Below are 27,501 nucleotides of genomic sequence, written 5' to 3' on the forward strand. Positions count from 1 at the left end.
GGTCTATCTCCAAAGAGTCTAGGTTGCCAGTCGTGGACTGGGGGGGGGGGGGTCTGGGAGGGACAGAAGTCTAGAGAACTCAAGCCATGCCCCCCACCCCAGGTCAGCTGGCTAGTGAATAACACTGAAAGATTTAGGGACCCTCTGAGGTGCCCTCATTTATAGACTGGCTCCTCAACTCCAGGCTGAGGAAGCTGGGGTGGAAATATGCAGCTCAGTCTGCCTCTGTGGTCCTCCCAGAGGAGGAGAATTTGTGATTGGTGTTTGCTGAATGAATAACTAAACACCCAAGTCAATCCCACAAAGAATGGTCACCATTCAAGGTGAAGACAGATGCATACAAGATACCTCTACCTCTGCCATCTTGAGTCCTTCCTATCAACACAGCCGAAGTCAGACAGCTTCATGGGGTGGGGTCACTATCAGGGAGGAAGTAGAGCTGGCTTCTCCCCCATTCCCTTTATCACAGCACTCCCATCCCCTCTTATAATCATCAAGGGTTGCTTCATAATCCATGTCTCTGTGTTCCTGAGGCGCCTGGGTAGGAGATAGGAAGAAATTTCAATCAGTGGGGGTGGGGGCGGGAGTGGGAAAAAGGAGGAAGCAGAAAGAGCTCCAGACCCCCAGACCCCTGCCCCGGTATTTGGAGCCAGCAAGCCTTTTCCTTTTCTGTTGGGGGGAGGTCAGTTGTGGGGTTTGAACTCATGGCCCAGACACTGTCCCTGAGCCTTTTGAACTCAAGGTTAGTGCTCTACCACTTGAGTCTCGGTGCCACTTCTGGTTTTTGAGTGGTTCACTGGAGATAAGAGTCTCACTAGAACATTTCTGCCAGGGCTGGCTTCAAACTGTGATCCTCAGATCTCAGCCTCCTGAGAAGGTAGGATTACAGGTGTGAGCCACCAGTGCCGGGCTCCCCTTTTCTGGTAGATAGACCAGGATCACAGATCAAGATAGCTGTCATTCTGTAGGCAGCTGAGAGATCGGGTCAGAAAAGTCTGCCATCCCTTCAGCCCAGCTTCTCCAGGACTTTGCATTAGCTGCAAGGGGTGAGGGTGGCAGAGGGGCTCACTTTGTGTGTGTGTGTGTGTGTGTGTGTGTGTGTGTGTGTGTGTGTGTGTGTGTGACAATACTAGGGCTTGAACTAAGGGCCTAAGTACTGCCTCTCACCTTTTCCCACTCAAGGCTGGCACTCTCCTACTTGAGCCACACTTGAATTTCTGACTTTTCCCTGGTCAACTGGACATAATGGCAGCATGGACTTTCATGGCTAGGCTGATTTTGAACTGAGATCCTCTGATCTCAGCCTCCTGAGTAGCTAGGATTACAAGCGAGGGCTACGATCACCTGTCCCTGGGTGGATTTCTTTTTAGGGAGTGGGCATAAGCACTTGGGTTCTGAATCCTGGCAGATTGTAGGGTAGAGGCTACATTTAGACAACTCTGTTCTTATCTTTCCTTTTCTAGCAGAGAGCCCAGTCTCTGGATGCTTGAACCCCCTCTCACTTAGTTTTCTGGGAAAGCTAGTTTGCAGATGCAGACAGCGGATTCGCATACCTACTGCAGGGATTTTGCATCCACACTGTGCTCCATCACATCTATGGAATCCAAACTTTGTTCTAGTCTGGTAAACAGAACTTTGAAACACAAGTGCTTTAGTTCTGTCAGAGAGTGAGCATGCGATTCTGCTCAAGCTGGTTAAGCAGGGCCTGCAGGAAGGCCATAGTCAGGGGGACAAGGTGTGAAAGACGTGAAGTCTGAGCTGTAATCCCTGACTTCAAGCCCCAGGACCCTCACAAAACAGAAAAAAAAAAAAGGAGTTACAGGGCCAGGCACGGTGGATCTGTAATCCTAGCTACTCAGGAGGCTGAGATTTGAGGATTGCAGTTCAAAGCTATACTGGGCACAAAAGTCTGTGAAACTCTGATCTCTAATTAACTACCAGAAAACCTGATATGGTGCCATGGCTCAAAATGGTAGAATGCTAGCCTGGAGCTGGAGCTCAAGGGACAGCGCCCAGGCCCAGAGTTCAAGCCCTACACCCAACAAAAACAAAAGAAAACAACAACAAAACCCCCAGAAAAACAAGAAAATAAACAAGAAACAGTCCAGGCAAAAAGTTAGTGAGACCTCATCTCAACAAATGAGTTAGGTGTACTGGTTCACACCTATAATCCCAGCTACATGGGAAGCATAGGTCTGAGGCCAGTACTCAGACCAGCAAAAACCTGAGACCCTTTCTGAAAAAATAACAAACACAAAAAATGGCTGTAGTATGGTTCAAGTGGTAGAACATCTGCCCAGCAAACAAAGCCTAGAGTTCAACATCTAGCACTCCCCTTCTTCCCCCCACTCCGAAAACCTCACAAGAGTTTTACTTTTCTTTTCTCCCAAGTATTCAGTAACATTTTTCCCCCTTATGGGTCATGGAGCTTGAACTCAGCCTGGGTGCTATCCTTGACCTCTTCAGCTCTTGGTTACCACCCTACCTTTGGACCTGGGCACTGTTCCTGAGCTCTTCAGCTCAAGGCTACCACCCTTGGCTTTGAGCCAAGCCCCACTTCCCATTTTCTAGAGGTTTATTGGAGATAAGAGTCTCAGGTCCTTTTGTGCCCAGGCTGGCTTTGAGCCTTGATTCGCAGATCACAGCTACCTGAGGAGCTAGGAGTTATAGGCATGAGCCACCGTGCCTGGCTTCAGTGGCATTTAACTACCTCTGTATTAATGTGTACCACAGGAGGTTGAATGCGAAGTTGATTTGACTACACTTGTTTTTTTTTTTTTTCTTGTGCCAGTCCTGGACTTGAACCCAGGGCCTAAATGCTGTCCTTGAGCTTATTCATTTTTATTTTGTGCAAAGCTCTCTACCACGTGAGCCCCAGCCCCACTTTCGCAGTTTGGTGGTTCATTGGAGATGAGAGTCTCGCAGATACTCCTGCCTGGGATGGCTTCAAATCACCATCCTCTGATCTCAGCCTCCTGAGGTGTTAGGATGACAGGTGTGAGCCACCAGTATCTCACACAAATTTGATTTGTGTGTGTGTGCGTGCATGGATTCTCTGGTCTGGAGCTACTCCTTACAGGAATGCTGGCATTCATTATGGGTCAGCAGTACACGTGCAGTGAAGACAGGTGGAAATGAGGGGGTTGGTTTTTGTGAGGACTGAAGGTGGAAAAGACAGATCATAATTGAAAGACGTTGGGGACAGCAGTAACCACAGTCTCTGGTGTTTGCGCTGATCTTTCTACCTTCCCACTTCTTTCTCACGCTGTTCTCTGCAAGTAGGGCCAGTTTGATTGGATCAACAACCTGGATCAACAAGTGGCATGCTTGCCCTCTAGTGGCCAGATGTTCCAATGACACCTCCTCCCGGTTCTCCATATTCTTTGGAGCAGCAGCCCCTAGCAACAAGGCTGAAATCTGGAGGGGAGGAGAAAGACAATAGATAGACTTGGGACAGTCAAAAGAGTCCAGAAAAGATCAGTGGTACAAGAATGGGCATGATGCCAGCTTTTGGGGGGGATGGGTGGATATATGTGCCAGTACTGGAGCTTGAACTCAGGGCCTGGGCACTGTCCTTGAGCTTTTTTGCTCTATCACTTGAACCATGGCTCCACTTCTGGCTTTTTTGGGGGGGGAGGTAGTTATTAGAGATAACAGTCTCATAGACTTTCCTGCCCAGACTAGCTTTGAATCACAATCCTCACATCTCAGCCTCCTGAGTAGCTACAGGTGTCAGCTACCACTGCTTGGCTTCCTTTAACCTCTTTGCTCAAGGCTGGCGCTCTACCCCTTGGACTCCATTTCCTCTTTTGGATGAACAGTCTCATGGATTTTCCTGCCTAGGCTGACTTTGAACTGAGATCCTCAAATCTCTCCCGAGCAGCCAGGATTTCAGGTGCAAGCCACCAATGTAGAGCTAACATGGACCATCTTGTTTGTGGATCTGCGCCCTCCCTCGCACCCTGCCCAGGTCAGCGCTGAGCTGAGCTCGGTGCGGTCATCTGGTCATCGGTACTTAGAAACATTGGAAGGAATATCCCAGATCTTCCTCATTGCCAGCAGGTGGTGGTCAAAGATCCCAAATACCAGAACTCAGCCGGGAAGGGCCCTGGGAGTATCTACTCCCCCTACTGTGACCTCACAGGTAGCTTGGGAAGCCACAGGATAGATCCTTTATTCATGCCGTTGGTGAGAGAACAGGTGGCTGCCATCAAGTACAGCAGGATAGAGAGAAGGGGAGAAGTTAGGAATGGGTGGCAGGCTGATTGGTTCAAGCTTGACCCTGTGGCACCCCCTAGTGGTGAATCTCAAGATGGTTAGGGGTGAGAGGGACACCAATTGACTCATAGCTGGGAATGCCCCCTTTAAGCGGAGGGGACTCCTGAAACTGCTGTTGGCCCTCTCTCCAGAGCCACAAGGAAAGGCCTACAATGTTTGTGGCTCCTCCCCAGGCCAGAGCAACCATGTTTGTTTGTTTGTTTTACATTGCAAAATGTGGGGAAAAAAAAAAAGAAAAGAAAAGAAATCCTAGGTCTACTGGCCATGGGCCAGAAAGAATCATCTCTGTCAAGGTCATGTGAAGGACACAGTCTATCCTGGGAAAAGCTACCTCTGATGTAGAGGTAGAAAAGTATGCCTGCTTGATCAGGACTGTAGCCTAGGGGTATCGTGTTTGCCTAGCATCAACAAAGCCCTGGGTTCAATTCCTTGGTACCACATGCAAAGTTGGAAGTGGTGCTGTGGCTCAAGTGGCAGAGCACTAGATCTGAGCAAAAAGTGTTCAAGGACAGTGCCCAGACCTTGAGTTCAGGTCCCAGGACTGGAAGATAAAAAAAGAAACAACAGAAGAAGAATAAAAAGAAGAGGAGGAGGAGGGGTGGGGGAGGAGAAGAGGGGGAGGAGGAAAAGTATCCCTGCTCATACTGACATCCCTGAGTCCTCTCTCTAACTCTTGGTACTTCAAGCCATATTTCAGGATCTCCTGCCTGGAGATCACTGGTCATACTAGTACATTATACATACTACAGTCTCCTAGATCTCAGCTTCTTGAATGCTCACATTACAGTCACGAGCCACCAATGTTTGGTTTCATTCCTCCTCCTCCTCCTCCTCCTCCTCCTCCTCCTCCTCCTCCTTCTCGTCCACAGTCCAAGGGCCCTAGGTACTGTCCCTGAGCTTCTTTTGCTCAAGGCTAGTACTCTACCACTTGAACCACAACTTTACTTCTGGCTTTTAATAAAGTAGTTTATTAGAGATTAAGAGTCTCAGGGAGCTTCCTGCCTATCTGTCTTTGAACCATGATCCTCAGATCTCAACCTCCTGAGTATCTAGGATTATAGGTATGAGCCACCGGCTGGACTGGATATATTTGATTAAGTACTCCCTGCACATAGAACACTCTTTAGTACAACTCTTTCAAATTTTTCCACTTTGAAGGCCAATTTGGTAATAGAAGCCGTACATCTTCACCAAGAGAGAACTAGTAACCAGACGCCAATGACTCATGCCTGTAATCTTAGCTACTCAGGAGGCTGAGATCTGAGGATCAGTTCAAAGCCAGACAGGCAGGAAGCTCCCTGACACTCTTAATCTCCAACATAAAAGCCTACCTCAGAAAAAAAAAGCCAGAAGTAGCACTGTGGCTCTAGTGGTAGAGCACTAGCCTTGAGCAAAGGAAGCACAGGGATAGTGTAAGCCAAGAGTTCAAGCCCTAGGACTGGGAGAGAGAGAGATAGAGAGAGAGAGAGAAAGAGAGAGGGAGAGAGAGAAAGGTATATATCATTTGTCAGATCACACATCTCACAGGAAGCACTTGAATGTGGAGTTAATTAATAGCTTCTGGAGCTGTCGAGTGTTCAAATTTCATCTCTGTCACTTCTGGTTTAGAGTCCTCCTCTCTGACCAGTGAGGGTAGTAAAAGCTCTTCTCCCATAGGGTCCTTGTAAGAATAAAGCAGGATGGTTTTCATAAAGCTTTTATTTACAGCAGTATTTACACTAAATTAAGTGCAATGGGAAGTATGAGCAATTTTTATTACCACAAGCCAAGCTTTATTTATTTTTTCTTCCCCCATTGGTTGATTTGACAAACTTCTGGCAAACTTGATTTTTATTTTCCCTTGGAAATTCCTCAGGAGTTCGTCAAAGCCTCCTCCTGATGCTTGAGTGTCTGGCTTACACCAAATTTGTCATCTCTCCCACCCTTTCCAGTTGGTCTCACTTGGACTCTTCTAGTTCCCTAATGGAAGAGTCTCCCTATATCCGGGAATCTTGTCTATCTCACACGTCCCTTTGATTTTCAGTAATATTCTTTTAGTTTTAGAAATGTCTGTCTTCAAACTCTCACTCTAAAACAGATCAGATGATCCATTTTTTTCTCCTGATCTTGTCCCTTCAGGCTTCACTTATCCCTCTTCCTGTGTTGTCCCTGCTCATAGACAAACTTCCCTTTGGGGGGGCCCGGGTGGCTCAGAGCCCCGAGGCTGAGTGCTCAGAGCCCCTGGGCTGAGTAACTGATGCTCTTTGGGGGACAAGGCAGGACAGAGAGAGGACTAGAAAGGTAGGGATTTAACAAAGACCAGTGTACTTTATTGATAAGATGACTCTGTGTGTGTGTGTGTGTGTGTGTGTGTGTGTGTGTGTGTGAGAGAGAGAGAGAGAGAGAGAGAGAGAGAGAGAGAGAGAGAGAGAGAGAGAGAGAGAGAGAGAGAGAGAGATATTCCTATTGAATCAGAGGTTCCTTCCTCCTCCCCTCAGGTCACTAATGCTATAACCTAGGGAAGAGAGGAATGGATCCAGATCTCTACTTTCTCTAGATCCAAAGCTGTCCAAGGGGATTAGATCAGCTGGCAGAGGAATGAGAAATCAGACCTGAACTCAAAGCCAAGGAGTAGTACACAAGGCCCTTGAGATATTAGACTGTGAGTCCCAATTCTACTTCTGGCACTATTTCTAGCTAGTTATATGAGCTTGGGTAAGTCACGACGTCCTCTGAGTGTCAGTTTCCTTAACAAGAGGGGTTGAACTAGTTTAGCCATTTTTCGAGCTTTTCCTCCCTCTGAATAGTAAGCGTGATGAATGCATTCTGCAGGTAAAATCAAAGGTCTTTTCCTAGACTTTCTTAAAGTAACAGCAGTAATCACGAATGAACAATATTTTCACAATCGATTCCCCGTCCCCTGAAATAGCTGTGAATCATTGAACCTGGACCTAGAACAAAGAGAGTCTGATTCTTGCTATAGCGAATACATTGAACACAAAGCCGCGTGTGTAGTCTTTTTTTTTTTTTTTTTTTTTTTTTTTTTTTTTTTTTGCCAGTCCTGGGCTTGAGCTCAGGGCCTGAGCACTGTCCTTGGACTTTCTCAAGGCTAGAGCTCTACCACTTGAGCCTCAGCACCACTTCTGGCTTTTTTTCTATGTATGTGGTACCGAGGAATCGAACCCGGGTCTTCATGCATGCTAGGCAAGCACTTTAACCACTAGGCCAAACTCCCGGCCCCAGTGTGTAGTCTTTTGCAGTGAAGTAGGGGAAAGTTTTCTGCCTGAGGCATCTGGGACATGAGAAACCAGGTGGACACTGATGGCTCTCCCAGTGTTGTCTGGTTCCTCTGGGGTTTGTCAGAGGACAAAAGATGTAGACAGAGATCTTTGGGGGTTTGGGATACCACATTCTCAATGGCCTTGCCTCCCTGTTGGTGCTTCTAATACAGCTATGTGCCCAACTCAATCAGTCATCTTTTATTTGCTTTTGTTGTTATTGTTGTTGTTGGTGGTGGTGGTGATGGGACTTGAACTCAGGGCCTGGATGCTATCCCTGAGCTTTTTCACTCAGCATAGTGTTCTACTTTTTAGGGGGTGGAGGGTCAGTCCTGGGGCTTGAACTCTTGAGCTCTTCAGCGCAAGGCTAGAACTCTATCACTTGAGCCACATGTGCTGCTTCCAGTTTTCTGGTGGTTAACTGGAGATAAGCATCTCACAGACTTCCATGCCTGGGCTGGCTTTGAACCTTGATCCTCAGATTTCAGTCTCCTGAGTAGCTAGGATTATAGGAATGAGCCATCGGCCCCCAACTATTCTACTATTTTGAGCCCCAGCCCCTTATTCCAATTTTCTGCTGGCTAATTGGAGAGAAGAGTCTCATGGACTTTCCTGCCTAGGCTGGCTTTGAACCACCATTCTCAGATCTTAGCCTCCAGAGTAGCTAGGATTACAGGCGTAAGCCACTCACACCTGGCTCAACCAATCATCTTGAGGACAGTTCATGAATCTTGTGGGAGAACTCCTCTGTACAGATTCCCTCATACCTCCAACCCATGCTCAGTCCTGAGCTCACTAGGGATGAGCAGGTAAGGCTGCCCCTTCTGCGGCTGGACTACGCCCAAGGAGGAAATGGAGTTGAGTAGACATTTTGCATGCTTGCCTCACAGACCCTCCCTTTTACTCTGGGGTGGTGAAGTGAGAATTGGAAAGGAACCAGCCTCAAATCACTCCAGCTCCAACCAGCTGCCTCTACTCTGGGGCTGGACCCCTTCTGTCTCCACAGTAAGATGAACAGTAGGAATAGACATACATCTGGGCAGCTGCCATCAAGGAGAGAAGCTGAGGCCCCACGGGTAAGTAAGCTAGAGGGAGGAGTGATGGCTGTTCTGTATGGTGGAATGACAGGAGGGCTGGGCTCTCCCAACCCAAGGGTAACTTGAGTCTGGCCACGAGAGTAGCTGGAAGAGGAGCTGTGCCCAACCTGCGCTTGAGATTCAGTTGTGACAGGGACAGTCTGGAAACCAGTCTCTGCTGTCTGTCTATTGGGTGGCTTTGATCTGCTCTCCATTGCCTGGGCCTGGCAGGTTACCCGCCTGGGGTGTCTCCAGAGATGAAAAGGAAGCCTCTTATACTGGAAGAGTTGCTGCCTATGAACAAATGACCATGGCAAGAGGGTGAAGGTGGCATCATGGAGCTTCAGCCAGGGGGGCTGGGCATGGGGAGAGGGGTGGCCACACCCCTAATTATCTTGTGATTGGTCACCCTGGGCTATCAGGGTTTCAGGCAGGCCAGGGGTATGAAGACAGACAGGGGAGACCCCATTGTGTGTGGGATGTCAGCAGGGAGAGATGAGATGAAGAGAGGACTGGGGCAGGAGAAGGGGGATTCCCACCAGGTGCTGGATGGGTAGGCCTGGAGCTGGGGTGGGGGGAGTACAGGTGTCTCAGTTCTTGAGAAATGGGGCACATTTCTCCTGTCTGTCTCCTCTCTGCACCAGCAAGCAGCCAACTGCAGGGATGATGGGGTGTCCTGAGGCGAGGCTCTGCCTCCAGCCTCTGCCCTCCACACCCACTGGCGTTTCTTGGTCCAATAAACAGCAAGCTCTCATGACTGAGGTCTCAAGGAATCAAGGACAGCCTGTGCCCTCTAGGAAAAGGGAACTTGGAATTAGACTAAGCCATGTGGAGAGGGGCAATGACAGAGGAGGAGCTGAATTCCAGAAGGGGTGGGAGATGCCACTGGGCTGTGGCCAGCCCAAGGCTTGGGCCGGGGGAAGGGGACAGGGAGGGAAGGACCCCCAGGCCCCAGCGTTGGCCAGCCTGGTCAGGAGATCTCATTGCCAAACACCTCGAGCACGAGGGGGGTAAGCTTCGTGCTGCTTCCAGGCTGGAAGGAGAGGCATCGGTACTGCTTGGAGTGTTCCTCGTTGAGGCTCCGCAGGTCAGCCAGCTTCTGGATCATCTTGGCATAGAGCAGGTGGCTGCCTGGGGGTGGGTGGCGGCAGCGGATGTAGGTCTGCAGTGTGTTGGACAGACGGTCCTGGATGGCCTCAATCAGCTTACGGTCCTGTACTCCAGGTCGGTCTGTGGTCCAGGGTAGGGAAGAGAAGACTTAGGGGCTCCCCCACTGCTCTATCTTATCCCACCCCACCCCAATCCACCCTGACACCCCCCCTCACCCACCCTGTGTAACTGCTGACCTGAGACACCATCAACCTGCCTTTAGCCCTTTAAAGGGCTGTCTGTTGCATTTAGGATCAAGTTCTTTCATGAGCCCATCTGGCCTGGCCCCACCCTTCCTCTCTTTCTATTCCAGGTTCTTCCCTCTCCTTGGAATTCAGCATGCCATGGTTTTTGTTGTTGTTGTTTATTTTTTTGGGGGGGGGCGGTGTTTGCTGGTCTGGGGCTTGAACTCAGGACTTGGGTACTGTTCTTTAGGTTTTTTGTTTTTCATTCGAAGTTAGCACTCTACCACGTGAGCTGCACCTTTACCCGCCCCCTGTCTCTCTTTTAAATTTTGGGGTGAGGGAGGCTGTTGAATTGGAGATCAGTGTCTCTCAGATTTATCTGCCTAGGCTGGCTTCTTTAATCCTCAGATCTCAGCCTCTTGAGTCAGTGGGAGCACGAGCTACCAGTGCCCAGCTGTTCCACGGTTTTATGCCTCGTCTCTGAGGAACTTTTGGTGACAGGAAAGTTCAGCCCAGTTCATACAAGACCAGCCTAAGAAATGGGAACACCCAGGCCTGTCTGTGACCCTGTTTATCTGGTTCTTCAGAACCCACAAATCACCTTCAGCCTCTGCAAGGCAAAGTTAAGGGCAAGAGGGACACTGATGGACCACGGTGAGCCACAAGTCCTAGCACAGTGGATACTTCCTTTTGCTTCTCTTCTTTTCTCCCTCCACCCTGGCCTTCTGGCCTTCACTAGGCCTTTGCCGCTCACTTCCCAGGTTCCCACGTTCCCAGCAATCCCCGCTGCTAGGCTGTGTACCTGGGGAGACGATACAGATAGCCATGAGCAGAACGTGCTCCTCCTCGTGCAAGTTCAGCTTCTTCAGCCCCACCTGGAACTTGATGAGGGGCTCAATCAGCTCCTTGTTGTGTCCCGCTGTGGGAGAGAATAGCCAGGTATTGTGGACAGAATTGGGGAGCCACCCCTCCTTCTCCTTCCAGTCCTGACAAGAGTCTGACCCAGGGCCTTCTTTCCCTAAAAGAATGTTTGCGGTCCGGGAGTTTGGCCTAGTGGTTAAAGTGCTTGCCTAGCATGCATGAAGACCCGGGTTTGATTCCTCGGTTCCACATACATAGAAAAAAGCTGGAAATAGTGCTGAGGCTCAAGTGGTAGAGCTCTAGCCTTGAGAAAGTCCAAGGACAGTGCCCAGGCCCTGAGCTCAAGCCCAGGACTGGCAAAAAAAAAAAAAAAAAAAAAAAAGAGTGTTTGCCTGTTCCCCTTCCATGTGCCTGATGGGAACTCAAGACACCAGCCCCCGCCCCGAGTGAGGTGGAGTGAGAGGAAAAGGTAGAGGAGGGTGCCAGCCGCACCTTTGGTCACGTCAGTGATGTCATACTTGTAATCCTGGCTGCCGCAGTCCCAGGTCATGTCGTCCATGCTGAAGGACTGGTTAGAGCGGAGCATGATCACTTCAATGGCACTGGACTTCAGCAGCACGATCTGGTCATCAGCAGAGAGGTCCCTGCGGGGAGGGGTGAGAGGGTGCAGGGTGACCCTCATGTCACCAATCACACAGCACACGTATCTGTTCAGTGTTTTGAGCTGCCAGGCGAGCAGCAGATACTCAGAACCTTCATCAAGGGTTTTTGTCATTATTATTGTTGTTTTGGTGCCTGTCCTAGAGCTTGAACTCAGGACCTGGGTGCTACTCAAAGCTTTTTAGTGGTTAACTGGAGTCTCAGGGACTTTCCTGCCTGCGCTGACTTTGAACTGTGATCCTTAAGATGTCAGCTTCCTGAGTATCTAGGATGACAGGCACGAGCCACCATTTACCCACCTTCTTCAAGGGGTTTGTAGCCTGGTTGGAAAGGAAATGAATATTCCTTGAGGGGGAACAACTCAACACTGCTTGTGTGCCAAGGTGAGAAGTCCAACAGCTTGGTGATGAACAAGTCAGTGACTTATACAGTGGAGCATTTAGGGATGGAAAGGGACCTTGAAGAAGCTCCCTGAATTACGACACGGATAGTAACCTTGATACTGCCCAGGATTCCTTTCCTCGTTCCTCTCCCTTCTCGTTCCTTCCTTTTCTTTTCTGTCCCTTCCTTTTTCATTTCCTTTCCCCTCTTCCTTTCCTTTCTCTTCCCTTCCCTCTCCTACCTCTAGGATGTGAATTCAGGGTCTGGGTACTTGTCCCTTAGTTTTCTCCCTCAGGGTTGGTGTTCTACCACTTGAGACACAGCTTCACTTTCAGGGTTTGTTTGTTTTTTTGCTGGTTAATTAGAGGTAAAAGTCTCAAGTTGTCTCTTCAGACTGGTTTTGAAGCACAATCCCCAGATCTCAGCTTCTTGAGTAGCTAGGATTATAGGCATGAGCCGCCAGCCCTGGATTCTATCTTCTCCCCCCTCCTGTTCTCTAGTCTTCAGAAGTAAGCTCAATCAATTCTGTCTCTAAGAATTGGCCTTGGCCTTATCCTGGGGTGCTTTGGTTTAAGACTCAAATGTCCTCTATAATAGACTCTTGTTGAAATCACAAACTTTCTCAGGTCTCTTACTCTTCTTTCCTACATCTGCCTCAGAGAAGGGTCATTCTTGTGCCCAGAGGTCCAGTCTCTCTGTATCTTTGTTTCTCTCTGTTTCTTTATCTCTCTCTCCCTCTCTCTCAGTGATACTGGAATTGAACTTAGAGCCTTATTCTTGCTGGAAAGGTACTCTACTGCTTGAATTATGTTTCCAGCTCATCCTTACTAACTTGCAAACACTACCCTTTACCCCCCAGAATCAAAACTGTACTCCTTCATTTGGCTCCATCTGTTTTCCCTGCCTTACTTCTTATCCCAGCCTCTACCTCTTCTTGATTTCAGAAATGAGCCACCTGTACTCAGCTAGGATTTCTAAGTATGGCTCACAGCTTAGAGTGGTGGTATGCAGGAGCCGATGCCGGGGAAAACAGGTAGGAAGTCTCCTTCCTATTGCCAGGCCCTAACTGTGGTGAAATTTGCCCCCTTTGTCACTTCATAGCTGGCCACTCTTGGGCATCTGAGATGTGCCCTGGCATGGCACTGCAGCATCTGTCTTTCCCACCATCCTGGGCAGGGTCTAGCCCCTCCTTGCCTGTGTTCCCACGGTCCTGGAAGCAGGTTTCTGCCCTGCCCTTTATCTCTTTGCAGCCATTGTTTACCTGTCTATCTCTTCCATCAGTCTGTGCATCCCTGGAGGGCAGGGACTGTGTCCTAGTCAACTTCTGTCTCACACAGTGTACCCAAGAAAGCTGTGTATTGGATGGAAGTACCAGAAAGGACACAATACTCCCTACCCCTAGCCTTGGACTCAGGAAGAAGTCCCAAGAAATGAAGTTCAGGCACAGCTGGGGCCCCTGTGCCCCTCACTTGACAATACAACCCGGTGCTGGGTCAGAGGATGCCATCCTCTCCCTGTACCCCTCCCTCCCTCCCTCCCTCCCTCCCTCCCTTCCTTCCTTCCTCCCTTCCTTCCTTCCTCCCTTCCTTTCTCCTCCCTCCCTCCCTTCCTTCTTTCCTTGTTTTTTTTTTTTTCCTCTTTCTCTCTCTCTTTTTTTGTGCCATTACTGGGGTTTGGACTCAGGGCCTGAGCACTGTCCCTGACCTTCTTTTGCACAAGGCCAGTGTTCTAGCACTTGAGCCATAGCTCCACTTCTGGCTTTTTGGTAATTAACAGGAGATAAGAGTCTCAAGGACTTTCTTGCCTGGGTAGCCTTTGAACCATAATCCTCAGATCTCAGTCTCCTGAACAGCTAGAATTATAGGTATGAGCTATCAGTTCCTGGAATTTCTGTTGTACTACCAAGGAAGGAAGTTTGTGGATGATCCCTAGAGGATGAAGAACAGGAGGTGGGAGGAGGGAGCAGGGCCAAAGGCTGCTTTGGCAGAGTTACACCCAGAACAGCCCATCCAGTCCCACCCTGTGTTGATCCTCTCCCTGCCAGATTCTCATCCTACCCCTGATCCCTCACCCACACACACTTCTCATCCTGCCTTCCCATGCCCCTGCCTACAGCAGCAAGATCAAAGCCACCGGGACACAGCCTCTGGTCCTCAACTTCTTGGGAAAATAAAGCTCTCACCTAGGCCTAATTTTATTTTATTTTTTTTTCTGTGCCAGTACAGAGAGGCTTGAACTCAGGATCTGGATACTGTCCCTTAGCTTTTTTGTGCTCAAGCTGCCGCTCTACCACTTAAGCCACAGCTCTGCTTTGGGCTTTTTAACTGGGTATAGGAGTTTTAGAGACTTTCCTGTTTGGGCTGGCTTTGAACCATGATCTTGTGATCTCAGAATCCTAAACAGCTAGAATTACAGGCGTGAGCCACAGGCATCGGATGTGAGAAACTTTCTTTTCAGGACACTTTTTCCAAGTGTTCAACCATAGCCTCCAGTTACAATCACCAAACAGCAATGCTGGGGTGGGGGGCTCAGGGACCACCTACCCAAATTCCCACTAGAGCAAGAAAGAACATAGCCTGACAGAGAATCAAAACTAGAATAGAATCCAGGTGCTACCATCAGACTGGCACTATAGAGTGTTTTCTTCTTTAGTTATTTACACAAAACAAGAGTCTGGAAGACACAGAGTTTGCAAACAGTAACAGAAGGGACTAGGGAGTTGGAATTTGTGCTCCGTGGAATGTTTTGGCGGTTGGCAAGGAAAGGCCCCGGGTTTAGGTAAACGAGGCCCAATAGCACGCAGGGTTCACCAAAGATGCAGTCACTTGTTCCTGCCAGGATGCCAGATGGCCCTTGTGCAACCAAAAGTGAATACAATGAGAGGGTTCAAGTAAAGACCAGAAGAGCATTGGAGACTTTGGGGCTGTGGTGTTGGTGACACACATAAAATAACAAAGTCAGGGCAGAAAGAAATGGGGAAGTGCTGGGATTAGCCTTGTGAATTACCAACACCCAGGGGGGTAAAATGGTCATTTAGATAATAAGAAACTGATCAGTTTCTTACACAGGCAATGAAGGACAGCTCCTATTAGTTTCTAATCAAAGATGACCAAGGTCAAGTCATTTTTCCAGCTCTCAGGATTAGCAGTGAATTGGCCATTAGAGTCTCATGGACTGTCTTGCTTGGGCTGTCTTTGAACCCTGATCCTCTGATCTCAACCTCCTGGGTAGCAAGGACTACAGGACCAAGCCACTAGCACTGGCCCTTTCTAATTCTAAACTGCATCGTGTATATATTTTATAGCAGTGGATACAATGAGCTAGAAAGAATAAGGATCTAAATATATATATATATATATATACCAGTCCATAGATAAAACTCTATTTTGGGAGATGGAATGTCTTACTAAACGTATCTACTAAAAGTGACAGATGTTTATTGTTTTAACAATATTTAATGCTGGGGGTGGGGGGAGGGAAATGGGGACAACAACATGATAAGGGATATCAATGTTTGTGAAGTAATGCACCTGGTGAATATAATGTAACCCTTCTATTAATTACAATAAAATAAACAATATTTAATGCTGTATGAACTTTGAGATGTAAGTATTATACACACTAAATTACTAAAACACTAGGACATCGGGATGAAGGAGAAGAATTTCTATAAAGAATATAAAGGAGAATCTCTGCTCCAGTAGAACTCCTTGTAGGAAGTGGTGTTTAAATGGGAATTTGGTCAGGTGATGGTGGTTCAGGCCTGTCATCCTAGCTACTCAGGAGGGTGATTTGAGGATCATGGTTTGAAGTCAGCCTGAGTAGGAAAGTTTGTGAAACTCTTATTGCCACTAAACTACAAAGTGGAAGTGGAGCTGTGGTTCAAATGGTAGAACACTAGGCTGGAACATAAAAGGTCAAGGACAGCGCCCAGGCCCTGAGTTCAAATCCCAGGACTAGAGGAATAGGGAAGGGAATTTGGATGAAGGATGGCCAGGCCATATATGCCGGTAAGCTTTGCTTCCATCCCTTTTGGATTCCTATATTTAATTGTGTGTGTGTGTGTGTGTGTGTGTGTGTGTGTGTGTGTGTGTGTGTGTGTGTGTAGGCCTGGCACTTGAACTCAGGCCTAAGTATCCTTTAGCTTTTTCACTAAAGACTCTACTACTTGAACTACAGCTCCACTTCCAACATTTTGGTATTTAATCAGACAATAAGACTTTCCCAGCTGGCTGGCTTCCAACTTTGACCCTCAGCTCTGAGCTTCTTGAGTAGTTAGGATTACAGGTATGAGCCACTGGCATCTGACATTTTTGTTTGTTTTACATGTCTATATGCATTTTGCTTTTGTCTATCACTTCTCAAAATTGGGAATGGAGGAATACTATCAGTTGAATTTACAGGAATGATATGAAGATCAGAGTCCGGGCAGCAGGAATGGACAAGGCACTGTTCACTTTAGTGAACTCTAGGCCTCGTTCTAACACCAGAAAGAGTTTCTGGCTGGGTACTGAACCTCTCTGGATTTTTATTTCATTATCCAGAAAGGGTGGGATGGAGAACCCTTCAGGGTCAGCTCCTAGAATAATGCTGGGTGGGCTAAATATCCAAAATACAGAATCTTGAGCTCTTCTTCCCCAGACTCTAATTTAGGAAGTCTAAGTCTATGTTTTAGGAAAGTAAAGGATTTGTGATTTCCAACTCTTCTAGCTCAGTCATGGATTCTGATTGCTCCTCCCACGCTGACATGTTACAGAAGCTTCTTACCTGAATCCTGGAATCATCTTGGCAAAGCCAATGACCTTTTGGATGCTGTAACTGACTAGGTCGGCCAGATGGGGCAACATGGAGAGCTGGGACAGACCCAGCGTCACAGAGGGGTCGTCTGGGTCTTCTTCATTCAGATCCAGGTAGGAGAAGTTGGAAGGTTCCATTATGTCTAGGGGAGAAGAGGACAGGGAGGAGCTGTTGAAGGCTAAGACCCTCTTGGCTGCCTCTCAGAGGAATACATGTATCATAGCTGCAGAGCATGCCTTCCTCCAGACTCACTCTTCAATCCAGGCCAGGCTTCTTCTGGGTCTTTCTGTGTCTCATTTCTTTTCTTTTTCTTTGGTCCAAGACTGGGATTTGAACTCAGTACCTGACACTTTTGCTCATTGGCTAGCACTCTACCAACTGATCCATGCCTCCAACTCCAACCACTATGTCTCTTGTTTCAGCAGTAGGAATTCATAAAATCCAAGAGGCAAGCTGGGTGCTGGTGGCTCATGCCTGTAATCCTAGCTACTCAAGAGGTTGGAGGATTGCAGTTCAAAGCCAGCCCAGGCAGGAAAATCTGTGAGATTGTTATCTCCAATTAATCAGCAAAAAAGCTAGAGGTGGAAGTGTGGATCAAGTTGTAGAATGCTAGCCTTGAACAAAACAAACAATGCAAGAGTGTGAGACCATTATGTACATAAGGTCATATAGGATGAGACTAAATAAAATGAACTCTAGGATATGAAAACCAGAGGTTTATTGTGTGATTGTTGTTCTTAATGTACTATGGAATTTTTCTTCTCTTTTTGTGACCTTATGGTTAATCTCATGGTGTTACTGTATCTGACTTTGTTACCTGGTATATTGTATATATGTTTATTTGTTTATTTGAAATAGGGAAGGGAAGGGGGGAAACAAGATGATTGTGAGGGGGTGGGGGAAGGAAACGGGGACAAAAACATGAGAAGGGGCATCAATGTTCGAGAAATAATGCACCTACTACCTGACGAATGTAACTGTAACCCCTCTATACATTATCCCAACAATAAAATAAAAAAGAAACATCCAATAAACTAATCAGAAAAACAAACAAAGAACAACAACAAAAAAGTGTGAGACCCTGAGTTCAAACCCCAGTATTGGAAAACACAAAAATTCTAAGAGGCAGAGATACTGGAAAAACAAGACTTGCTTGAGCAATGTTTTTTTGTTGTTGTTGTTTTTTGGGTTTTTGTTTTTTTTTTTTTTTAGGCAGACTATGTGTTGTTTCAAATGATCCCAGTACTTGAGAGGCAGAGGCAGGAGGATTTTGAGTTCAAGTATAGCCTGGGTTACACAGCAACATTCCTCCCCACAAACCAAAAAGAACATGAAACCAAAACAAAACAAAAAACCCATGGGGAGAGAGGGGACTCAATCTTGCTAGTGGTCAAAGAACTCCAAAGTTAAACAGCTACAATTTTTACCTATAGTTTAGAAACAAGTATGCTCAAATATTAATGTTCAAGGAATCAGGAAGTTCTTATGTAAGGATTGGTATTATAGATCATGTACATCTATGCAGATAACCTAAAAAGCTATTTGACAGTAAAGCTCAAAGCCTTCAGTTGCTGGGCATGGTGGCTTGTGCCTATAATCCCAGCCCTCAGAAGGTAGAGGTAGGAGGATGGAGAGGCTAGTCTGGGCTACATGGTGAGTCCAAAGTCAGACTTGGCTACAAAGTGAGACTGTCTCATAAACAAAGAGCAAAAACAAAAACAGAGCCCAGGTGTTGGTGACTCACTCTTGTAACCCTAGCTACTCGGGAGGCTGAGATCTGAGGATCACGATTCCAAGCCAACCCCTGGGAGGAAGGTCTGTCAGACTCATCTCCAATTAACCAACAGTGCACTGGAAGTGGGGCTGTGGCCGCTATGTGCATACACAGTGTTCAAGTACGGCTCAGATCAGGGAACTTCCTGCCACCTTCCATCTAGCTACCCCAGGACAGGTGGGCAGGGTTCTTTCCCTGCTCGGTTGATGGGGGAAGTCCTGCTTACCTAGAGAGGAGGTGTAGAGATCTACACTAGTGGAGGAGGTCAAGCCTTTGGAGAGGCTGGGTGTAGACCTTGGAGATTGGCTCCCTTCAATCGCATCCAAACGAACTGGAGGCTGGAAGGGAGAGATGTGGTCTCAGACGCCCCCCACTCCCCGTTCTGAGGTCACCATCCTTGCTTTGACTCTGACCTCAGACAGCAATGGCTTCAGGAGAGAGAGGGCTCCCTCTCCAACCAACAGCTGTCCCTTCCCTGATTTTGTGCCAACAAGACTCTGGCTTTCCATCCCTGATCCCTGTGGCCAGGCTTGGCTCACCCTCCCCTCCCTGTCATCTGGCGGACATACCCGGAACTGGCTGAAGTCAGCATAGGTGGGGTCATAGGTCTTGTGGTGGGCTTCCAGCAGGATGGCTATGATATTTTGTTGCTCCTCCGACAGCTTGGGCCGCAGGCTGTCTTTCAAGGCCTCTTCCTCCTTCCGCTTCAGGATCATCTCTCGCTTGCGCTGCACCTCCTCATCTGTCAGGATGACTGTGAAGAAGGTGGGGGTCAAGAAGAGGAATTGGGAGAGCTGGCCCCCTAAAAGCCTTCCTCTACTGTTGAAGGACCAACCCAGGGAGCACTGGCTAGGTACCCTGAAGTTCTAAGAGGCTCTGATGCTCAGCCATGGGGGAATACTAGGTTTCCATCCATCCATCCATCCATCCATCCATCCATCCATTAATTCATGCTGATATTGGGATATGAACTTAGGACCACAAAGTTTTGCTTAAACTCCCCCCCCCCCCACCTTCTCAAGGCTGGACTTCTGCTACTTGAGCCACACCTCCACTTCTGGCTTTTTGGTGGTTAACTGGTGATAAGAGTCTCATGAACGGGCCGGGAGTTTGGCCTAGTGGTTAAAGTGCTTGCCTAGCATGCATGAAGACCCGGGTTCAATTCCTCGATACCACATACATAGAAAAAAGCCATAAGTGGTGCTGAGGCTCAAGTGGTAGAGCTCTAGCCTTGAGAAAGTCCAAGGACAGTGCTCAGGCCCTGAGCTCAAGCCCAGGACTGGCAAAAAAAAAAAAAAGAGTCTCATGAACTTTTCTGCCCAGGTGGGGTTTGAAATAGAATCCTCAGATCTCAGCTTCCTGAGTAGCTAAGATGACAGGCATAAGCCACTGGCGCCCAGCTAAAGTCTCTTTCTTGTTCTTTCCTCTATAAAGAGTGCATGTAGTTGTATGTCCATGAAAGGATATATGTGTTCTTACATGTGTGCGCATACATTTGTGCCTGTGTTCATGTATGTGTACATAGGGGAGCAACAGCATCTAGCTTAAAGAACCATCTGCTTTGAGAACTAGATGCATGCCTCAATCTGCAATCTGCAATCCTCAGATCTTAGCCTCCTTACACACATATTACAGGCATAGGCCACTGGGGCCCAGCTCAAGGAAAGTTTGGAGTCCCCTTGGAGCTCCTAGAGTCTAGCACTCCATCGCTCTCATCTAGAACCTTCTCTCTAAGTCATTAGTGGGTGACAGGCCATGGGAGACCCCCTCCTACAATGCAGGTGTGTGAGGGGTTCCTGTGGAAGTAGTACCTGCCATAATGTGTTGGGGAGCTGCCTGGGAAGGTGGGGTTGGAGCAGGGGTGCCTGGCATGACAACTGGGCAAACAGACCTTCTGGCCAGGGCTTGCAGAGCCTGACAGCAGGAGTGGGCACTCAGGCTCTCAGCCTGTACCTACTTGCTATGTGCTCCAGCTGCCAGGGCATCTGCCCACAGAAGTGGGGAGTTTCACAAGGGCAGGGAAAGGAACTACAAGCCCAGAATGGATGGCTTCCAGATTTCAAGAAGACCCCATTGGTTCAGGCCTTTCCAGGAGGGCAGGGAAGAATGAGAGAAGCTGGTAGATGAGGGGTGAAAAAGAGCCTCTAGTGAGTGAACACCCTGGCCAAAGGTCTAGCTGGGAAGAGAGGTAGGATGGCAAAAGGTGGAGTATTCCCTTCCATGGCCCAGGTAAGCCCTACCAAGAGGAGGGCAGAGAGGAAGCCACGCCCAGGATTGACTCATCTGCTGAAAGAGCTGCCAACCCTCCGCCCACAGAGGGTGTCTGTTCAGACCCTAAGAGGTCACACAGGGTGGGGGGGGGCGGAGAAAGGAGCAGAGAAATTGCCAGGGAAAGGCAAGGGTGGGAGGCCCTGGCTGGGGGAAGCAGAGCTGAGCTGTCTGGTCTTTCCTGCTCAGTTGAGGAGTGGGCAGAGCTGGCCATCTACAGAAGGCAGGCTCTGCTGGTCACATTGACCTCCTTGTGATGATGCTCATTTCCTTTTTTTTTTTTTGGCCCAGTCCTGGAGGTTGAAGTCAGGGCCTGGGCATTGTCCCTGAGCTTTTATACTCTACCACTTCAAACATAGCTCCACTTCTTCCTTTTCTGGTGGTTCAGTGGAGATAAGAGTTTCACAGACTTTACCTACTCGGCCTGATTTTGAATCATGATTCTCAGATCTCAGCCTCCTGAGCAGCTAGGATTCCAGGTGTGAGCCGCTGCCGCTGCTCAGCCTGAAAATACTTCCTGTACACTGACTTACAGATACGTATTCCTTACTATTACTCTTTTTGGCCCTCTTTTGCAGATGGGGAGGTCAGAGAAGCCCACATGTCTTGCTCAGAATCACACAGCTAACGTGATTGATAGGGCTGGTTCTGGCTTCATAGCCATAACCACCATGCTGTTCTTCTCACTGTGACAGTTACAGCTGCTCAGTGGCCGCTAGCCACAGAGCTGCAGTGCTACAGCGCCTCTGAAGACTTAAAGTAGTAATGTTTGTCAAGAATTGAATTGAAAAAGGCAAAGAAGGCTGGGGTGCCCTCACACCTATCATCCTAGCTACTCAGGAGGCTGAGATCTGAGGATTACACATTGAAGCTAGCTGGGCAATAAAGGAAGTCTATGAGATTCTTATCTCCGATTTACTACCAAGAAGCTGGAAATGGAGCTGTGGCTCGAGTGGTAGAGCATTAGCCTTGAGTGAAAAAGTGAAGGGAAAGTGCTCAGACTCTGAGTTCAAGCCGCAGTACTAACACAAACAAAAATCCAACCCAACCAACCATATAAACTAAAGAAGATCCCAGGTTAACATCACAACACCTTTTCACAGTCATTTGCACCAAACAGCAGCCAACTTCCCTGGTGTGAAAACTGGAAAGAGGACTAAGAATTGCTGGTCCTTTGCAGGGTACCCAGGTCCAGGAGTGTCCATCAAACTGATATTAAATAGGGATGGAATAATCCATACATCTCTTACACAGGTAGATGTGATTGTGATATATGAAATAATGTGCTTAAAGGAGTTATTAATTTCTGCATTGTAGGAAGTAGACAGACCTCTGTCTGATGAAATCTGATACCATCCACTTGATTTGGTCCATTACTAGGTTCCCTTTCTGGAACCCAGCTTTTAAGCTAGGTTTTACAAATGATGAGACACTGTGCTCTCTGCGATAGGCTAGGCTCTAGAGACAGCAGACAGGGCATGGGAGCAGCAAGCAGCTCCGATCAGTGACTCCTCATAATTTTGAGCCAAGGTCTCCAGGCCCAGATACCAAACAAAGCTAAGCAGGTCCCTTTGCGACAGCCTGACTTCAGGGCAGTGGAAAGAGGTGGTCTTTGGTAGTCTGACATTCTTCCCTCCTTCTCTCCCTCCCTTCTTATTTTCTAGTGCCAGTCCTGGAGTTTAAACTCAGGACCTGTGCACTGTCCCTGAGCTTTGGTGCTCAGTTCTAGCACTCTATTACTTGAACCCAGCTCCACTTCTAGCGTTTTGGTGGTAGGTTGGTGGTAAGAGTCTCACAGACTTTCTTGCCCAAGCTGGCTTCAAACCGAGATTCTCAGTCCTCAGTCTCCTGTGTGGTTAGGATTATAGACATGAGCCACTGGCACCTGGCTGGTCTGGCGTTGCTATTCTCACTAGAGCTCATGGCTTAGTGTCTTCTGCACTGGCGACAGGAGAGCATGCAGGTAGGACAGGTTCAGAATTCTGTGGGGCCAAGGTGCAAAGTGAATCTGGAGGTAGGCAGTTGCTTCTGGCTGATCATCTCTACTATGTTGTATGGTGCTCCTGGCAAAGGGCCCCTGCCCCAAACCCAGCACCTGGGCCTGATGTTGCTGCTTACCATGGATAACATAAACCTGTGGGAACTAAAAGGGGTCTAGGAGGGACACAAGTAGGGTTCCAGTCCCGGCTCACCTCCAACTCACTTTTTCTGACCCCAATCTCAGATGATCTGTGCATTCTTCGTGTATTCTAGGCTAACAGGATATGTTCTTCCTGTTGAGACTCAGCCCACAGGCCTCTGGGGCATTCACAAGCTTGACCCTAACTCCTGAGACAGCAGTGTGACAACCTCCTCCTTCTTCTTCCCCCCTTCTTCCTCCCCCTCCTCCTCCTCCTCCTTCTCCTCCCCCTCCCCCCCTCCTTTCTTCTATCTTCTTCTTTTGGAGGGGAGGGTAGCATCCTGGGGCTTGAACTGTGGGGTGCTACCTCTGAGCTTTTTGTGCTCAAGGCAATGTTTTACCACTTGAGCTGCAGATCTACTTTTTTTTTTTTTTGTGCCAGTCATGGGCTTGAGCTCAGGACCTGAGCACTGTCCTTAGACTTTCTCAAGGTTAAAGCTCTACCACTTGAGCCTCAGCACCATTTCTGGCTTTTTTCTATGTATGTGGCACCGAGGAATTGAACCCGGGTCTTCGTGCATGCTAGGCAAGCACTTTAACCACTAGGCCAAACTCCCGGCCCCGCAGATCTACTTTTTGAGCCTTTTTGATTGCTTCGAACTGTTATCCTCAGATCTCAAGACTCCTGAGTAGCTAGGATTATAGATGGGAGCCACTGGCACCTGGCTCTTTGCCATTCTTGGATGGCTGAAGCTTTAGAACCCCAGACTCCTTGCCTCAAAGAGGCCACTGCTTCCCAGAGGCAAGACAAGTGTTCTATCACCCCTTGTTTGTGCACACCTCAGTGCACTACATACACACACACACACACACACACACACACACACACACACACACACACTGCAGGCCCCACCAAAAATATGTGTGAAGCCTCATAAGGAGCCAGGCCTTGGGCCTTCTTGTTCTCTTCTCCAGCATAAACATGGGATAGGGTGGGGCAGAGACTGGGTGGGAACCACTGGCATGTCCAGGCCTGCTTGCATGCTCAGTGGCGGGGTGGGGGGAGAGGAGGGGAAGAAGGAGGGCTCGGAAACTCCTTCCAAGGCTGCCAGTATTGGCTGGAGAGCCAAGATAAAGAATAAAGAGCTTTAATCAAGGCTCTAATTGGAGATCCAAGGTGAAGGCCCCAATGGTGCTGCTGAGTCTCAGCTTTGGCGATGGGAGAAATGCCCCATGCCGTAAGCCTTGTCCTATGACTTGGCTCCTGCCACATGGAGAATCTCTCCTCTCCTCTTAGCTGGGAGTGTGGGCATTTGAATCTGAGTCCCTTCTGGAGACTCTGAGGAATGGCTCTGGAGAAGGCTCTCTGTCCAGACTGGCCCAGGATCCTGGCTCCAGCCATTCTATCATCTGGTTCTAGAACTCGGATATCAAGTCCAGGATTACTTGTAATGTGGGTCAGAATAGTCTTGAAAATCTGCTACTTGTGCCAGATACTAGTGGCTCATGCCTGCAATCCAAACTACTCAGGAGACTGAGATTGTAGTTCAAAGCCTGCTAGGGCAGAAAGACCCCATGAAACTCTTACCTAGAATTAACCACCCAAAAAAGAAAAGCCAGAAATACAACTGTGGTGCAAGGTGGTAGCCTTGAGCACAATAGTTCAGGGGTAAGCCTGCTGCGGTGGCTCACACCTGTAATCCCAGCTACTCAGGAGGCTGAGATCTGAGGATTGCAGCTCAAAGCCAGCCCGGGCACTAAAGTCTGTGAGACTCTTATCTCCAATAAACCACTAGAAAACTGGAAATGGGGGCTGTGGCTCCAGAAATAGGGCAGTAGCCTTGGGCTGATGAGCTAAGGGACAACGTCCAAGCCCAGGGGTAGAGTGGTAGTCTTGAGCTGAAGAGTGCAGGGACTCCCAGACCCAGAGTTCAAGTCCCACCACAAAAAAAAGTTCAGCGAAGTTCAACTAGCACCCAGGCCCTACATTCAAGCCCCAGGACATCCCCCCCCAACCAAACACACACACACACACACACACACACGCACTCTCTTAACCAAAGCTTTCCCCAAGACTCCAGTCCAACGCTGACTTTTGCCCACACTTCTGGCAAACTGGACTCTTTTTGTTGTTGTTGCCAGTCCTGGGCTTGAACTCAGGGCCTGGGCACTGTCCGCAGGCTTTCTCAAGGCTAGCGCTCTACCACTTGAGCCACAGCACACTTCACTACTGGATACTCACACTCCTTCATCATGCCAATGTCTACGCAGCGTTTGAGCCGACATGCCTGGCAGTGGCGCCGGTTGTCTTTGGTGATGCGACAGTCCCCGTTGAAGGGACAGGTGAACAGGGCCTTCCGCTTCATGCTACGCCTGTAAAGAGAGCACATATCCTGAGTCAGGTCACTGACCTTCTGGATCCTTGGCTCTGACTACAAACAGCTTGTCAGTGTGGGAACCAGGAGCCCCTCGTGGACAGCTCTGTTTCTCCCATAGCGAGTGGCAGGTCTGGCCTGGCCCTGCATCACTCTGTGACCCGGATTCCCCTGTATCAGGCTACTACGTATGCCCACAGTTTCCTCCCCCTCCCCCTCCTCCCCCTCCCCCCCCTCCTCCTCCTCACTTCACTGCGTAGTCAAGTCTCCTGACTGCTTTCACATATGTCTACAGTCCTTTCTTCTCCTCCCCTCATGTAAGGTGATGCTAAATGAAATGAACTCCAAGATATGGAAGCAAGAGGATTTCTTTTTCTTTGTGGTTGTTGTTCTTAAGGTACTACGTGAGTTATTGTTTTTTGTTTGTTTTTTCTTCCTCCCTCTATGATTTATCCCCTGTTGTCACTGTATTTGATTTTGGTACCTGGTGGATTGTATATACATTTATTTGAATTAGGGAAGGGAAGGAGAATAACAAAATGGGGAGAGAGAGGACAAAGGTGTATCAATGCCACAGCCATACTCACAAGGCACTATGTTGGAAATGAACTTTACAACATGGGGAGGGGTCGGGAGCCAGGGAAAGGGGGAGAAAAATATTAGAGGTGGTAACAGTGTTCAGTAAGAAATGTACTCACTACCTTACGGATGTAACTGTAACCCCTCTATACATCAACTTGACAATGAAATTAAATTTAAAAAATAAAGAAAAGTACAGGAGTTTCCTTTAAAAAATGACACAGGAAAGATATCAAGTACATTTTCCTGGTAGAGTTTTCTACAGCATTTAGAAAAGCTTTCAAATGAGAGGCAAGAATACTAGTCTCAGCATTCAGTCTTCCAACATTCTGCAGCCCAAGGATGGATGGGTCACTCATCTGTGGAGAAAGAAGAAAAGACCCAAGGCCAAGCCAGAGCTCTAGCCATCGAGAAAGAGACGAGACCTGATGAGCTGGTAAGAAACTGAATCTAGCCTTGACTCCCCTCCCCTTCCCTTCCCTTCCCTCCTCTTTCCTTTCCTTCCCTTCCTCCTCTTTTTTCTTTGTGCTAGGCTTGAACTCAGAGCTGGACACTGTCCCAGAGCTTCCTTGCTCAAAGCTAGCACTCTAGGACTTGAGCCACAGCTCTACTTCCAGCTTTTTTTTTTTTTTTTTGGCCAGTCCTGGGCTTGGGCTCAGGGCCTGACCATTGTCCTTGGACTTTCTCAAGGCTAGAGCTCTATCACTTGAGCCACAGCACCACTTCTGATTTCTTTTCTATGTATGTGGTACCAGGGAATTGAACCCAGGTCTTTCATGCAAGCTAGGCAAGTACTTTACCATTAGGCCAAACTCCCGGCCCTACTTCCAGCTTTTTTGTTGGTTAATTAGAGATAAGTGTCTCATGGGCTTTCCTGCCTCTGCTGGCTTCCAATTAAGATCCTCGGATCTCAGCCTCCTGAATAGCTAAGATTATAGGCATGAGACACTAGTGCATCGCGTGCTCGCGCTCTTTCTCTCTGTCTCTCTTTCCCTCTGTCTCTCTCTCTCTTTCCTTCTTCTTTTCTTCTTTTTTTTTTCTGAGACGAGATCTCACTATATAGTCTAACTTCACCTTACCTTTCTAAAAGACAGCAAAGCAAGGGCTCTAGGAAAACAGAAACCTACAAAAGAGTTCCTAGCTCTAGCCCATGTAAAACTACATGGTGTGTGTGTGTGTGTGTGTGTGTGTGCGCGCACACATTTATATGTGTGCGTGCATATGCATGTGTGTGGTATAGCATATGAATGCGTGTCCTGCATCTACAAATTAAGACTCAGTTGCCTGAATCTGTGTTCTCTCCTACTGCCAGCACACCATGAGAGCTTTGGGAGGCCACATAAAAAACAACACCTTCAAGGTGTCTTTCTGGCAGCTTCTCACCATCCCTGTCCTAGAAGTTCCTGGTATTCTTCCAGCTTTGTCTTCCCGAAGTAGGTAACAAGATATAGCCCAGGAAAGAAAATGGCAGGTAGCCTTTTCAGTGAGCAACAGAATCTTTAAGGCCAAAATCTCCTCCCTGAGATGAGTGAGAGACCTCATCTCTCCAGACAGACACTAGCTACGAGTTTTAGTGACAAGTGACAAGTGAGGCCCTGGTAATTCATGCTTGGAATTTTAGCTACTTAGGAGTCCGAGATCTAAGGACTGTGGTTCAAAACCAACCAAGCAAAGGAATAAACCACCAAAAAGCCAAAAGTAGAATTGTGGCTTGATAGTAGATTGCCAACTTGGAGTGAAAA

The 27,501-nt window shown here is 48.2% G+C and overlaps 1 protein-coding gene and 1 long non-coding RNA gene across 2 annotated transcripts in view; both read right to left on the reverse strand.

Annotated features, from left to right (window-relative positions):
* Positions 1-358: 358 nt before the first annotated feature.
* On the reverse strand, positions 359-4,074 carry LOC150066746 (uncharacterized). The gene is made up of 3 exons (XR_016539280.1): positions 4,016-4,074; positions 3,246-3,417; positions 359-537 (listed from the first exon to the last, which is right to left on the reverse strand). It is a non-coding gene; the product is annotated as an uncharacterized LOC150066746 (long non-coding RNA).
* A 1,904-nt stretch (positions 4,075-5,978) lies between these two features.
* The window catches only part of Vdr (vitamin D receptor), a 34,889-nt gene continuing 13,366 nt past the window's right edge, over positions 5,979-27,501 (reverse strand). Inside the window, exons 3-9 of the mRNA XM_090324766.1 lie at positions 25,048-25,178; positions 18,988-19,172; positions 18,645-18,756; positions 16,615-16,786; positions 11,299-11,450; positions 10,748-10,864; positions 5,979-9,841 (exon numbers count right to left, since the gene is read on the reverse strand). Coding sequence (XP_090180892.1) covers positions 9,582-9,841; positions 10,748-10,864; positions 11,299-11,450; positions 16,615-16,786; positions 18,645-18,756; positions 18,988-19,172; positions 25,048-25,178 — 1,129 coding nt within the window. The 3' untranslated portion in view covers positions 5,979-9,581. The remainder of the gene's footprint in view (positions 9,842-10,747; positions 10,865-11,298; positions 11,451-16,614; positions 16,787-18,644; positions 18,757-18,987; positions 19,173-25,047; positions 25,179-27,501) is intronic.

Source organism: Megascapheus bottae, chromosome 2 (genome assembly GCF_031878675.1).
Source record: "Megascapheus bottae isolate mThoBot1 chromosome 2, mThoBot2.hap1, whole genome shotgun sequence".
Lineage (NCBI taxonomy): Eukaryota > Metazoa > Chordata > Mammalia > Rodentia > Geomyidae > Megascapheus > Megascapheus bottae.